Consider the following 14,572-nt stretch of genomic DNA (forward strand, 5'->3'; position numbering starts at 1 on the left):
TTAGTATGACAAAATAGTTTTCTTTATCTGTTTCCTTTGTTGCAGATAGCTTTTCCTGCAATTATAAAACAATCTCTGTAGTTCTGAGATATTTATAAAATTTTCGATCAAGCATCATTTTTTTTTTAACTATCTTTATCAAGTGGACCTTGGTGCAAACAGTCAGAACTGACAATTCGACCCCTTCACACAAATTATGTTCTTGTGCTGTATAAAGACAAGTCTAAAGCCCCATACACACTATTAGATTTCCTGCAGATTTTTGTCTTCGGATTTACCAAAACCATATAGTGCAAGGGCCTGCCTGATTGCATACAAATTGAAACTTTTAACGTTTGACCTTATATTATATGGTTTTGGTAAATGTGAAGACAAAAATCTGCAGAAAATCTAATAGTGTGTATGGGGCTTTAGGCAATGTATTCCAGAAGGTGCATTTTGATCTTCCTTAACCACATAGCGACCCGGGCGGCCCGCGATTACAGTGGACAAAGGCAGAACAGGGGGAAGCTATTGTAAACAAGGCATTCCCCTGTTCTGCCTAGTGACATGTCACTGATCTACTGTTCCTCGTGATCGGAAACAGTGATCAGTGACATGTCACTGGTAGCTCCTCCCCCTAACAGTTAAAATCACTCCCTAGGACACACTTAGCCCCTTCAGCGCCAGTGTCATTTTCACAGTAATTAGTGCATTTTTATAGCACTGATCGCTGTAAAAATTACAATGGTCCCAAAAATGATGTGTCCGCCATAAAGTCATGATAAAAATCGCAGATCACCTCTATTACTAGTAAAAAAAAAAGAATAATGATAAAAATGCCATAAAACTATCCCCTATTTTGTAGACGCTATAACTTTGGTGCAAACCAATCAATTTACGCTTATTGCATTTTTTAAAAAAAATTGGGGATATTTATTATAGCAAAAAGTACAAAATATTGCTTTTTTTCCAAAATTGTGAATCTATTTTTGTTTATAGCACAACAAATTAAAACCGCAGAGGTGATCAAATACCACCAAAAGAAAGCTCTATTTGTGGGGAGAAAAAGGACGTCAATTTTGTTTGGCACCCACGTCGTACGACCGCGCAATTGTCAGTTAAACTATGCTGTATTCTCTTGTTAACATAGTCATATGCAATGGAAGATCATGGGCCCCATGAGCAAGAAGGCACAAAGATGTCTGTGGTAGATTACTGTGATAGGTGTTCTTAAAAAAATGCCATTGATAAGCTGGCCTTGATCATGCCCAACCCATCCAAACACTAAAGTGTCTGTGACTTGTATCACATAGACTTCTATTTTGAAAAGGAATAGTAGAAGAAGAACCACTGTGCCACACAGGTAACTTTGTTTACTTAAAATCTAGACATCTGAAATCTGTAGCCTAACATTCCCAGGTCATGCAGAAGGAATATCCATCTATGTTCCACATTTGACAGATAGCAGTGCGCACTTGTCACTGAAGCTCCATTATGCGTTTTTTGATCATGTGATCACCATGGCAGCTGTGATATGATGATCATATGAGGTTTGCTAATACGCTCTACCTGCCAAACTGTGTAAACAGAGTAAATAGTCTGTTTAACCACCTGATTCCCAGTGCCTTATGTCTCCCTATCTACTTGAGTCCCAAGTGTTTTTCCACTTTGACAATGTCTTGGTTCCATGCATTATAGCTTTTAGTATTAATAGTCTACCCTAACATATTATACATCATTTATTTTCAGGACATTTAGAGCCCATTCACACAGGGATGACTTTGGATCTGACTTCAAGTCGCCCAAAGTCGTCCCTAGTCGCCCCTAGTCGCACTGCATGAGAAAATCAATGTAAGCGAATGGAGCAGTCTTAATGTACACTACTGCAGTCGCTCTGACTTCAGAAAAAAAGGTTCCTGTACTACTTCAATCCGACATCTAGGCAACTTGTACCCATTGGTTTCAATGGAAGTCGCCTCAGAAGTCGGATCACTGTCTTAACAGAAGCAACAATACAGGAAGAGAACATACATTTCTAAGGCAAACCCCTCCCTCCCCCTCCCACAGAGCCGATTGTTGTTTGATTGCCACTGGAAAGCCTCCTGTCCTGAAGGCAACTTGATGTCATGTAAGCAGGGCCGGTACAAGGCAGGGGCGGAAAGGGGCGGATGCCCTGGGCGGTACAATTTGCGGATGGGAAGGGGGACGCAGGTGAAGTGCCAGCAGTGTGCTTCACTGTACACACTAGCCGGCGCCGCTAGCTGTACTGTAGTCATCTTTACCTTACTACTGTAATGCCGAGTACGCTCCTGCACCCGACAAAAGCCTACACAGTCCACACCAGCCATACCTGTCAGCGCTGCCCCTTCTATCCCCTTTAGGAAGGGACTTTGTAGTCCCATCCTGGCGGCGTGACATCACTCACAGCCGGAGGCGGGATAGGAGGAGAGTAGAGAGCTGCTGCCGAAGCCGCGAGAGGAGCCGCCGAGGAGGAACCAGCAGAAGTTCAGCAACAAAGTGTGTGTATCGCCAGGACTTTTTTCACCTCTGGCAACCCTCTCCTCTCTGACCTGTCATGTAACACATAGCCAGTAGAGGAAGTTTTCTGCACAGCTCACTTCCTCTACTGGCTTTTCTGTGTTAGCTCTGGGCACTCACTGCTGCTGCCCTCGAGCCCTTGAGCACAATTCTGCTCCCAACACTGTAAGCTACCGGCAGTGATTCCAGAGGCAGCTTGTCCCTTCTTGCTGCTACTACTGATACATTGCAGCACAGAACCGAGGAGCTCTGAAACTCCTCCTCGGCTCTGTGCTACAGCAGGCAGAGCTCTCTGTACTCTGCTGAATAAAATAAAAAAAAAAGCCTGCGCATACTATAGAGACCGGTGCCCGTCAGAAGAGGTGAGGGATTGCCAAAGCCTGAGGTTGTGCAGAGAGGAGTGCACTGTAAAGGTTTGGGGGAGGGGGGAATATGTGCTGAGAGAGGGAACAGTGAAGGGGGGGGGGGGGTAGCAGAGAGGAGAGCTGGGGTGGATTTGTACATGGAGGAGATCTGGTGTGGATGTGTACAGAGAGGGGATCTGGGGTGGATTTGTACATGGAGGAGATCTGGGGTGGATGTGTGCAGAGAAGGGATCTGGGGTGGATTTGTACATGGAGGAGATCTGGGGTGGATGTGTGCAGAGAGGGGATCTGGGGTGGATTTGTACATGGAGGAGATCTGGGGTGGATGTGTGCAGAGAGGGGATCTGGGGTGGATCTGTGCATGGAGGAGATCTGGGGTGGATGTGTGCAGAGAGAGGATCTGGGGTGGATTTGTACATGGAGGAGATCTGGGGTGGATGTGTGCAGAGAGGGGATCTGGGGTGGATTTGTACATGGAGGAGATCTGGGGTGGATGTGTGCAGAGAGGGAATCTGGGGTGGATGTGTGCAGAGAGGGGATCTGGGGTGGATTTGTACATGGAGGAGATCTGGGGTGGATGTGTGCAGAGAGGGGATCTGGGGTGGATTTGTACATGGAGGAGATCTGGGGTGGATGTGTGCAGAGAGGGGGTCTGGGGTGGATGTGTGAAGAGAGGGGATCTGGGGGGGATTTGTACATGGAGGAGAGCTGGGGGGGATGTGTGCAGAGAGGGGATCTGGGGGGGATTTGTACATGGAGGAGAGCTGGGGGTGTGTGCAGAGAGGGGATCTGGGGTGGATTTGTACAGAAAGGAGAGCTGGGGGATGTGTGCAGAGAGGGGATCTGGGGGGATTTGTACAGAAAGGAGAGCTGGGGGATGCGTGCAGAGTGGGGATCTGGGTGGGATTTGCACATGAGGGAGAACTGGGGGGATGTATGCAGAGAGGAGAACTGGGAAAGTGTGGAGGGGGGTGGATTTGTGCAGAGAGGGAGAGGAGAACTGGGAAGGGGGAACCCTGTGCAGAGGGGATGCTGCAGAAGGCAGGTTGTGCAAAGTGAGAGCTGTGGAGGGTGGGGCAGGTTGTGCAGAGGCGAGAGCCATGGGGGAAGCTGGGGGTGCAGAAGTGAAAAATGGGGAGTGGCAAAGGTGAGAGCTGTGGATTAGGGTGAGCTTTAGCTTGAGGTGCAGAGATAATGTGGATGGGGGTGCAGAAGTGAGTTGTGGACTGGGGGTGTAGAAGTGAGATGTTGATGGGGAGGGGCAAAGGTGAGCTGTGGAAGAGGGGACACAGAGGTAGAATACTTGAGGGAAGGGGTTTTTTGCTTGGGGAAGACCAGGGATGGGGGACAGTAAAGCATACAGAGTTCAGTGAGCAAGAGTATGTAATGCATAGCTGTATGTTACATATTAAAGGCCTTGGGATGGTACTACTGCATGCTGTATTCTGTACAATGGGTTTTCCGTTACATACTCCTGGGCCCTGCATTCTGTATGCCGATCTGCATATTACATACGCATTACCACTGCACGCTGTGCAATACCCTCTGTTACATATTCCTGATCCCTACACACTGCACAGTACACATTCTTGAACCACGTGCCTTGTATGATATGCAGTTTCTGCTGCAGAATAATAATGAACTGTCTAGATCCGATTGGGGGAGGGGAGGAGGCTGAGGGGAGGTTAATTACCAATGCTATCCATTTTTTATTTCTGTAATATGCAGCATGAGGGGGTTAATGTACTGCCACTGGTCACAGATGCATTAGTGGCTGACCAGTTTGTGCTGCATTAGTGCATTAATTAACCCTGACACTGGTGCAACTAATGCTGCACAAAGGGGTTAATTTACTGCTACTGGTCAATTACTAATCTATCAGTGACCAGTGGCTGTGCTCATCATAGATCAAGTGAAAGAGGAGTCAAACAAGATAATACATGGCAGGTAGTCATGCATGACATTTCCGACTCCATCCATAAGACATATAGAAAGAGGTTGATATGTCTTCGGGGCAGGAAAGGGGGAATAAGGAGGACATTCTCATAAAAGGTCATAAGAAAAGCCCCAGTAAAGCAAGGAGGACTGGCTTTTAGGGTACTTTGTTTAAAAGTAGTGCAAGAAAAAGAGCCCCCCCCCCCCCCATGTAAAATACAGGGGGGAAAAGCATACTATAACTACCACTGTTAGGGGTAGCAGGAGAGAAAATGTTCCATTCTTGCAAAAGCCCTTTATAAGAGAGAAGTACCTTTTAGCAAAAGGGAAGGGTTCTGAGTGGGCAAGACTACCTGCGGAAATTTCCAGAGAGACACAGATAGTCACAGCGATGACGATGAACGGCGACGATAATTGGGGGGGGGGCGCAGTTTGCCTCATTCGCCCTGGGCACCAAATGACCTTGTCCCGGCACTGCTTGTAAGTTGCCTCAGGTCGCGCTGTGATTCATACTCAAGTCGTGTCTAAGTTGCCTCCCAAAGTCGTGCTGGAAGTCGCGTTGCCCCTGTGTGAATGGAGTCTTAGGGCCTAATTTGGTAGGACATTTTGATACATATATCTTTTTATCTTCTTTTTTTATATTAGGAATAAATTGAAAAAAATATTGAAATATTACATTAGTGAAACTTTTAAGTAACGTAGCAGGTTGGGAGCGAGGAGTCAAATTTACTCCTGCAAGAGTGCTTTAAATCAACTGATTGGAATGTATTTGCACAGGATACAGACTTAGGCCTCGTACACCCGAGCGGTTTTCTCGGCAAGAAAGCTGCTGGGAGAGCTTTTTGCTGTGAAAACCGTGCATGAAAACCATATCTTCTCCAGATATTTTGGGTATTGAATGTGGTATCAGTGAGCATAAATGTGTCCTTTTTGCAGATGACATCCTAATGCTGATATCTTCACCAATCACTACTCTCCCAAATTTGAATATTATTCTTGCATTATTTTCCTCTATTTCTGGCCTAACTGTTAATCAGGAAAAGTCTCAAGCCTTGAATATTTCATTAGACAATGCCACGATCTCCTCACTTAAGCAATCATTCTCCTTTAATTGGAATACGGATTCCCTCCCATATTTGGGGATCAACATCATTCCATCAATACACACGTTGTATTCCCAGAACTACCCTCCTCTATTTAAAAAACTTAGGGCTGATTTGGACAAATGGTTATTTCATCCACCGTCATGGCTGGGTAGATTATTTTCTATCAAGATGAATATCCTCCCAAAATTATTATACTATTTCCGCTCACTTCCGGTGGCATTAGTTCAATCAGACCTCAAAGCTTTTCAATCCAGAGTTATTTCTTATATATGGGGGAATAGGAAACCTAGAGTAGATAAACATACCCTGCTTACTCCCAAGGCTTATGGGGGTCTGGGCACTCCTGATTTCATCAAATATTACTATGCTGCAATACTGGCACAATTGACTAGATCACACTCTTCACGCCCCGGTCCTATCTGGATGGAATTGGAAAGCCACGCATGTAGAGGTATGTCTTTATCACACATGCTTTGGTTGCCACCTGGTGATAGGCCGCCGATATTATGCCCAACTTTATCGCTATCTCTTAATATCTGGGATAGATTGTCCAGAACATATAAATTTAGATCTCTTCACTCCCCGATGGCGCCTATTTTTGGGAATAGAAAATTTCCCCCGGGGCTTGTTCCCAATAATTTTGAATGGTGGAAGAATAAAGGTCTGATACGCATTGCAGACGTCTGTGATACTGGTGGAATGCTGCGTTATAATATCCTGAAGGAACGTTTTCATATACCGGTTTCTGAAAAATGTAATTATGATCTAATAAAATGTTTTTTGGACAACTTGCCATGTGATTCCAATTTAACGTCACTGTCAAAAATGGAATATTTATGTCGTAAATTCGACAGTATGCAAGGTCTTATTTCAAATATTTACTCTATTTTGACAGCTTCTTCAGTTAGATTGAAATATATGGTAAAATGGGATGAGGATATCCAGGAAAGTATTGAGCTTTCGGACTGGTTCAAATTGGCTCAGGGGGCATCACGTTCGCTTATGAACACTTCAATAATCAAAGCGAATTACAAAATACTCTTGAGGTGGTACATGGTTCCCTTTAGACTGGCTTCCTTTGTACCTGATGCTTCTCCTCTTTGCTTCCGTGGATATGGACTTGAGGGAACAATGTACCACATATGGTGGAAATGCCCCAGAGTGAGGCGCTATTGGACCAGAGTTTATAATTTTATATATACTCTTACTCAAATTAATTTAATTGAATCTCCGAAACTATCGCTGTTGGGGTGTGATGTAAAAAACGCCTCTAGACCTCAAAAATGCCTTATAAGATTTATATTTATTTCAGCTAGAATGGTTATAGCAAAATCGTGGAGGTCGGCCATGCTCCCATTCGACCACCTTAAAAACAAACTCTCCTGGATCATGCTCAACGAACATATGACTGCTATCCTTCATGACAAACTAGATTTCTTCAAGGCTGTCTGGGATCCATGGATCAACTACTTATCATATGATCCTAGGTCTCTTCTGATCTAGATATCTGATGTTTCATTGGCTGGCACGGAGATACTTCCCCCCTCATACCATTTCTGTTTTATTTTTATTTTTTTCTCTCTTCTTTTGATTTACTACGTTTATTTTCCTTGCTTAACTTATAGCAAAGGGTTTGAGATATCTGTATCTTTGACACGCGGTCCCAATACCAAGCCTGATATCCTTTATATTGGGAATGGTGTTGGGCCTCTGAAATTCGTTTTATTTTATTCATTTTTTAGATGATAATACTGTTCTATTTTTCCACGCATTTAATTGTTCAATGACTGCCTTGGATTTCGTTGGCCTTGACATGAGTTTTGTTATCTGACTTCTGATTGATTGGCATACTACTGTGTGTGACGAATGGTGAAATCTACTGAGAATTCTACATTGTATACGTAGACTACCACCATATACATTACAGTTGAGGGTATAATTCTGTGTATGTTTTATACTGCTCTTGATAATATGGCTTACTTACTAATATGGCTTATTCGTTACATTTTGTTGTGTGAAGATTGAAAATGCCTTAATAAAAAATATTGAAACAGAAAACCGTGCATGTGTATGCTTTCTCGTCGAGAAAACTGCCGGAAATTCAGATGAGAAAAATAGACGTGTTTCACCGTTGGGCTTCCTCAGGACGAGCAGAAGGAATTTAACAATGTACAGATATATTTCATTGTCTATAGCATCGTAATGGATATAGCCATCCAAAGTACCTCAGAGCATTCCAAAAAAGATGTATTGATATATCAAGAAGTAGTGTAGAGAGGTCCAAATATAATCGGAAAGTCTCCAAAATCCCAAAAAAAAGGATTGACTGAAGTATAGCACAGGCTATTACCATGGGGTACTCTGCGTCCTTTAGGCATCCATGTGTTTGCTGCTCCATAGACTGTACTGTCCGCTCTGTGGCTACTAATGTATATAGTACTTGGATGCATGCTCTACACACCTGCTTGTTTACGATATACTTTATTGGCCTGCCCTGGAATAAAAAATTTTGCCTGGATTCTTTCAGATTTGGGTTTCTTTCCTTCTGTGTACCTGCGGTGCCCCCCCTATGGTTTACATCTTATGTTCAGTGAATCCTTTTTTTCGGATTTGGGAGTCTTTCCGATTATATTTGGACCTCTCTACACTACTTCTTGATATATCAATACATCTTTTTTGGAATGCTCTGAGGTACTCTGGATGGCTATATCCATTACGATGCTATAGACAATTAAATTTATCTTTACATTGTTAAATTCCTTCTGCTCGTCCTGAGGAAGCCCAACGACGAAACGCGTAGACGATGTACAGAGGAAACTGTCCATATATACTATACAATTTATATGGTTTTATTATCTTTATTGTTTTTTGTTAAATTCCTATTTTTGTAATAAAATTTATATTTTGTATATATATTTTTTATATATTCCCGTCTTGCCTCCAAAGTCCGACCATCAATTGCTACTTCCTAGTAATATATAGCAAACTTTCAAAGACATGTAATCAATGCTAATCCCTGATAGGTCAAAACTAATTAACCAACCAACTAATTAACCAATCCCTAACTACAATCATTTTTGTGTGTGTGAATAGGTCTCAGAGATCATTGAGATTTAACCCCCAAAATGTCTGGATTATTGGAAAATGTATGCTGAAAAACGAATATAATAAATGTTTCTCGTATAAAAAAATTCATATAGATACAAAAATGTAGTTCATATTTAAAAAAAATATATAAATGAAGTGGCTGAAACTATATGAATTTATCTGTAAATACAGTATAGTGGAACCGTATCAAGAAAGTGCATTAAATGAAATTAGATTAAATTCAATTAAATAGATGTGTGTGAAAAAAGATTATTGTTATAATAGTGTATACACACCCATTAACTAATAAATAAATAAATGAAAATGCCCTTTGTAATGCATTTTTATAGTGAAAATGCATAATGTGTAGGGGACGAAAATGAAATGAAAGTGAAAATTGAGCAGTGAAAAAACTACTAGTGAATCTTGTTTGCTTCCAGGAACTAATAAAAATGATTGGGTGATGTATATATATATATAGATGACCAGTTACCACCTAAAATACATAAAAATATTGAAAACATTAAAAATATGTCTAGTGTGATGTAATAAAGAGTGACATAAAAATAAAAGAGTAAATGTGATGTGTGAATAAATGTTATTTATATTTTATATATTTTGTTTTTTGTGCTTTATAAATTTAATATTTTGTGTTTAATGTAAATCATGTAAAAAGGCCAATTAAGTGGCACTAATATTGTGACATGAAAACTATTATGGAGTTATAACATTAAGACACAAAAGGGTATGAATGTACATGTGATTAAGTATAATGAAATATCAACGATGAGGATGGAGAAACTGGTATATCAACACAGGGGTAATGCCCACAAGTTTGAGAATCTATGGGCAAAGTGGCTGGATGTACCGGGCCTAGCCCCGGTGGACTTGGTGATGGATAGGTTGCTGGGTATTAATGTTGGGTGAGACATGGAAGGGGAATGGATGACATAAGAGTGCGGTCCAGAGTGATGGTGGGGGGGGGGGGGGGTTTACCTGCAGAATGGGGTTGCCATATCTGTACATGTTATTATGGCTTTGATCATTATTTCTACTTTTGTTTATGTCCCCAATATGTCGAGGGGATTCTGTATGCCTTGTACCTCTGCAAACTAAATAAAACTTTTGTTGGATTAAAAAAAAAGTATAATGAAATATGTTGTAATGGATAGTAATAAGAATGGCAGATAGCCATGACCCTGTAGGTGTGCGAGTGAAAAATGCACACATATAACGATGTGAGCGTTTCAATATGTATATAGTTGTATAATTATTATTATCTCCCTTTTATATATGTGTGTGCCGAAATAGTTTCCAGGCACATAACACCCGACGAACCTAATAAAAGGTTCATATCAACATACTAAAAGAGGGGCGATTAAGGAAAGGGATAATGAATATATATCTAAAAATGTTGATTAACAAAAAAATTTTTATATACAAAAGGAACGTGTGCATATAGATTCAATACCTAGTATCCATAGCATCGGATGTGCAATGTTCCCATAGTGATGCAATGTTGGCTATTACTGGCAGAGAGTCATAAACGATTAAAATAATTAAAGCTATTTACGCATAAAACTAGCAAAAGTATCTGAATTTGTAAAGTTCACTTAAACTGCTAGAGGGAAGGACAATATTATGAGCTAATCAACGTTAAACTGGCTCACATAGGACACATGCACATTCTTATGCCGGGTACACGCGATCGGTTCGTCTGATGGACCATTTTCATCAGACGAACCGATCGCGTGTGGGCCCCATCAGTTTTTTTCCCATCGGTGAAAAAAGCTTAGAACCTGTTTTAAAATGATCTGATAGTTAAAAAACCGATAGAAAAAAACGATTGTCAGTGGGGAAATCCATCGGTTAAAAATCAACGCATGCTCGGAAGCATTGAACTTAATTTTTCTCAGCACGTTGTTGTGTTTTACGTCACCGCGCTCTGAAACGATCGTTTTTTTTAACTGATGGTGTGTAGGCAAGACCGATGAAAGTCAGCTTCATCGGATATCTGATGAAAAAATCCATCAGACCGTTTTCATCGGATGAACCGATCGTGTGTACAGGGCATTACAGAAGGGGAGAGCAGAGTGAGGTTCTCATTAATGTTCTATTGTTCTAACACTAGCCCCATATAGTCATAGGGTGGGTCCTCTATTGCTTAACTGCATTGTAGTGTGCAGGCACATCCAGGACATGCTTGTTTTGTCTGGCTAGGGTTTCAACATCACAAGCCTGGCTGAGCAGAGTTACAAATCCATTGGAATATAAACATTTTGATGTTAGATTTTGATTAAAGTTTTCTTTAAATCATACGTACATATTCTTGTGTGAAGTCAATGAGGTTTTGCAGGTCAATATCATCTCTGTAAGCTTTAATGTTGCTGTTGATAAAGAAATAAAGCTGGTCCTTTATCCAGTCTTTAAAGACAAATGCCAAGACACCCGCTGTGAGCTCCAGGAAGAAAATAATTCCCAAGAATACAGAAAACTGCAAATAAAACAAGAATTATATGTACAGACCCAATGAATAACAGTACAAAAATGTGACAGTATATTATTTAACAACCTAGTACTGGCAATGAGTACAGATTTTTTTCCTTAGGATACGATATCAATCAATTACCATGGTTATTCTAGATTTAAATGTAGTTTGATCATGCCAATCTAATACATTTAACAAATATCTCCATTTAACATTTTTTTTTTAATTAGGTAAAAGTTTTATCCCAAAAGAAAAGAATGGGCCAAATTCTCAAAACCATGTGTAAATTTAGGATTATCTAACTTATGTCATTTAAGTTAGGTCGCCCTAAGTTGGTGTCGTAACTACCGTATTCTCAGTGCATTTGCGCTCAAAACTGCGCCATCCTTAACTTAAGTTTCAATGCCTAAGGCGTGGTTATGGCAAGTGGGATTGAAGTGGGCGTGCTTCATTGTAATGAGCCGTGACCCCATGCAAATGAAGTGCCGGCCGTACTGCGCATGCGCGCACGAATCTGGACCTCAATGCGCATGTGCAGAACTTTGGTCAGCGCAATCAGTGAGATAGGTAAAAGGCCAAGCGTACTTAGTTTGAAGATCGCCCTGTGGCTAAATAGCCCCAGTCAAACACACTTCAATTGCAAAAGTATTTCCCTGTGTTCCCTTCCTAAAGCAAGTTGCTTCTGCTTTGAACGTTTGTCAGTGTTTGTTGGTAAGATTGTTTTGTGAGAAAAGTGTTTGTGGAGTTGGAGGGTATAGTTGGTGTTTGTTTTTGATAATTTCTTTTTTGTTTTGATTGTTTGCCTGTTTGTTTTTACTAATAGTTTTTTTTGGGTTTTGTTTATATTTTTTGTTTTTCTTTTTTGCCTGTTTGTTTTCGAATTAATAGTAGCTGTCTGTCTATTTTTTATTTTGGCTTGTTTGTATTTTCTTTGGTGTGTGTGTGTATTGTTGTTTGTTTGTTGGCTGAGTTCCCTGTTGCTGGGTGTTGTCTGTCATGGCTCCCAAGCGCAGGAAGCTAAATTTTTCACCGGCAGAGAAGCATATACTTGCTCAGGGCGTCCTTAAATTTGGGCGATTTCTCCATGGCCCTGAGAGCCACACCACCACCCCGGCCAGGAGGAAGGAGATCCTTCAAAAGATCACCGATCGGATCAATGCGGCGGGGGGGGGGGAGACCAGGACCATCGCTGGAGTTCAAAAAAAAATAAATGACTTGAGGAGCGTGTCCCGGAACAAGCTGGCAACGCTGCATGCCCATACCAGGGGCACTGGAGGAGGGGGACCCTGCCCAGTCAGGATGAGTGAGGAGGAATGGGCAGTGGCCCAGTGTTTCCACCCACAGCAGGTGGTGGGCCTGCCTGGCTTTGACAATGATCCTCTTATGAGGACAGGTAATTTTTTTGAATTTCTATCTGGTGATTAGCATGTGTGGGTGGGGGAAGGGAAGATGTGCCAAGTTTGTGGATACAACAACCTGTGATTGTTTTGTGTCCTCCCCAGATGGCCAGGAGGTGGCAGCCCCATCAGCCCAGGAGGTGGCAGCCCCATCATCCCAGGAGGTGGCAGCCCCATCATCCCAGGAGGTGGCAGCCCCATCAGCCCAGGAGGTGGCAGCCCCATCAGCCCAGGAGGTGGCAGCCCCATCAGGTCAGGAGTTTGCTGGCCCATCAGGTCAGGAGGTTGCTGGCCCATCAGGTCAGGAGGTTGCTGGCCCATCAGGTCAGGAGGTTGCTGGCCCATCAGGGCAGGCTGCTGCACCACCCCCAAGACAGGCTCATGCAGAGTCACAAGAAGGGCAGGATTCGCCATGGGAGGGGAGTGCCCACAACTCCCCTAATTTGGATGTTGAGTGGGAGGAGGATGAGGGGGAGGAAGATGACAATATTCTGATTGGGCAGGAAATAATGATGGGCCAAGATATGACCTTTGAATCATCCCCTGAGGGAACCCCACAGGCGCCCAGAAGTCAGGCCACCATCATGGGTCGCCCCTTCCAACCCTCCTCCAACATGCAGCAGCACCCATGGCTCACTCCAACTCCTCCTCCAAGGCCACAAGCCTCAGGGGCAAGTAGGATGCCGACCCCTGAAAACAGGGGGGGGTTGGTGCGTCTGCCGGTCAGTCTGTTGAGGGACAATGTCCGGCAGACCCGCAGTCTGTCTGCAATACAAAAAACTATCAGCAAGGTGGAGCGCAGCCTGGGTGCAATGAGGGAGTCACTGGGTGACGTGGCCACCAACTCCGTGGGGGTCATCACCTGTTTGTGGGACATGAGGAACGCCACAACAGGTGTGGCCCAGGAGGTGACTGCCCTCACCCAGGCTGTGCAGGCCAATACCCGGGCTGTGCAGGCCAATACGGCTGCCATAACTTCCTGTCTGACAAGGATAGCCGTTGCCTTGGAGGGAAGGCCAGCAGGAGGACAGACACCAGGGGAGGCTGCTTCCTCCCCTGTACAGTCCCCCCGCCCTCAAAATACTCCCTCCCCTGCACAGTCCCCCCCCCCTGAAAATACTCCCTCCCCTGCACAGACCCCCCCCGTGAAGATCCCCCAGTTGGCCGTGGCCGTCCCCGTGGCCGTCCCCGTGCCCGTCCCCGTGACCGTGCCCGTGCCCGTGGGCAGCCCAGAAGGAGCACTCGGCAACATCCCTAATTTGCAGGGGTACTTTTTTTTTTTTTTTTTACACTGTACTTATGATTTGGTCTATGTGTGTGAATGATGTGTGAATGTGGGGGGATGGCATTCCTGAAAACATAAGGGTGTCACCCTCAGTTTTGGTGGAGTAGGGATCCCCAGGACCAGGGAGAAGTCATCCTAGGTTCCTGAATGGTGTATGAATGCACAGTGACATAATTGGAGCCGTGGCGGGGCGTTACTGCTCCCAAGTACCAAAGGGGGGGGGGGGGGGTACTTGGATCTAATCCAATTCTATGTGCATGTGATGTGTCTGTGCTAGGGACCACAGTGACGTGCATTCATGCATTCTCATTGTGAGATAATTAATGTGCGTTTTGTAAATCAAAATAAACATTCTGTTTGGCATATAAGTAATGTGCATTTATTTAACA

At 43.3% G+C, this 14,572-nt stretch overlaps 1 protein-coding gene across 1 annotated transcript in view; it reads right to left on the bottom strand.

Annotated features, from left to right (window-relative positions):
• TSPAN5 (tetraspanin 5) overlaps window positions 1-14,572 on the bottom strand; it is a 249,422-nt gene that overhangs the window by 27,526 nt on the left and 207,324 nt on the right. The window contains exon 4 of the mRNA XM_040328139.1: window positions 11,337-11,507. Within this exon, the coding sequence (XP_040184073.1) occupies window positions 11,337-11,507 (171 nt within the window). The remainder of the gene's footprint in view (window positions 1-11,336; window positions 11,508-14,572) is intronic.

Source organism: Rana temporaria, chromosome 1 (genome assembly GCF_905171775.1).
Source record: "Rana temporaria chromosome 1, aRanTem1.1, whole genome shotgun sequence".
In the NCBI taxonomy this organism is placed as follows: domain Eukaryota; kingdom Metazoa; phylum Chordata; class Amphibia; order Anura; family Ranidae; genus Rana; species Rana temporaria.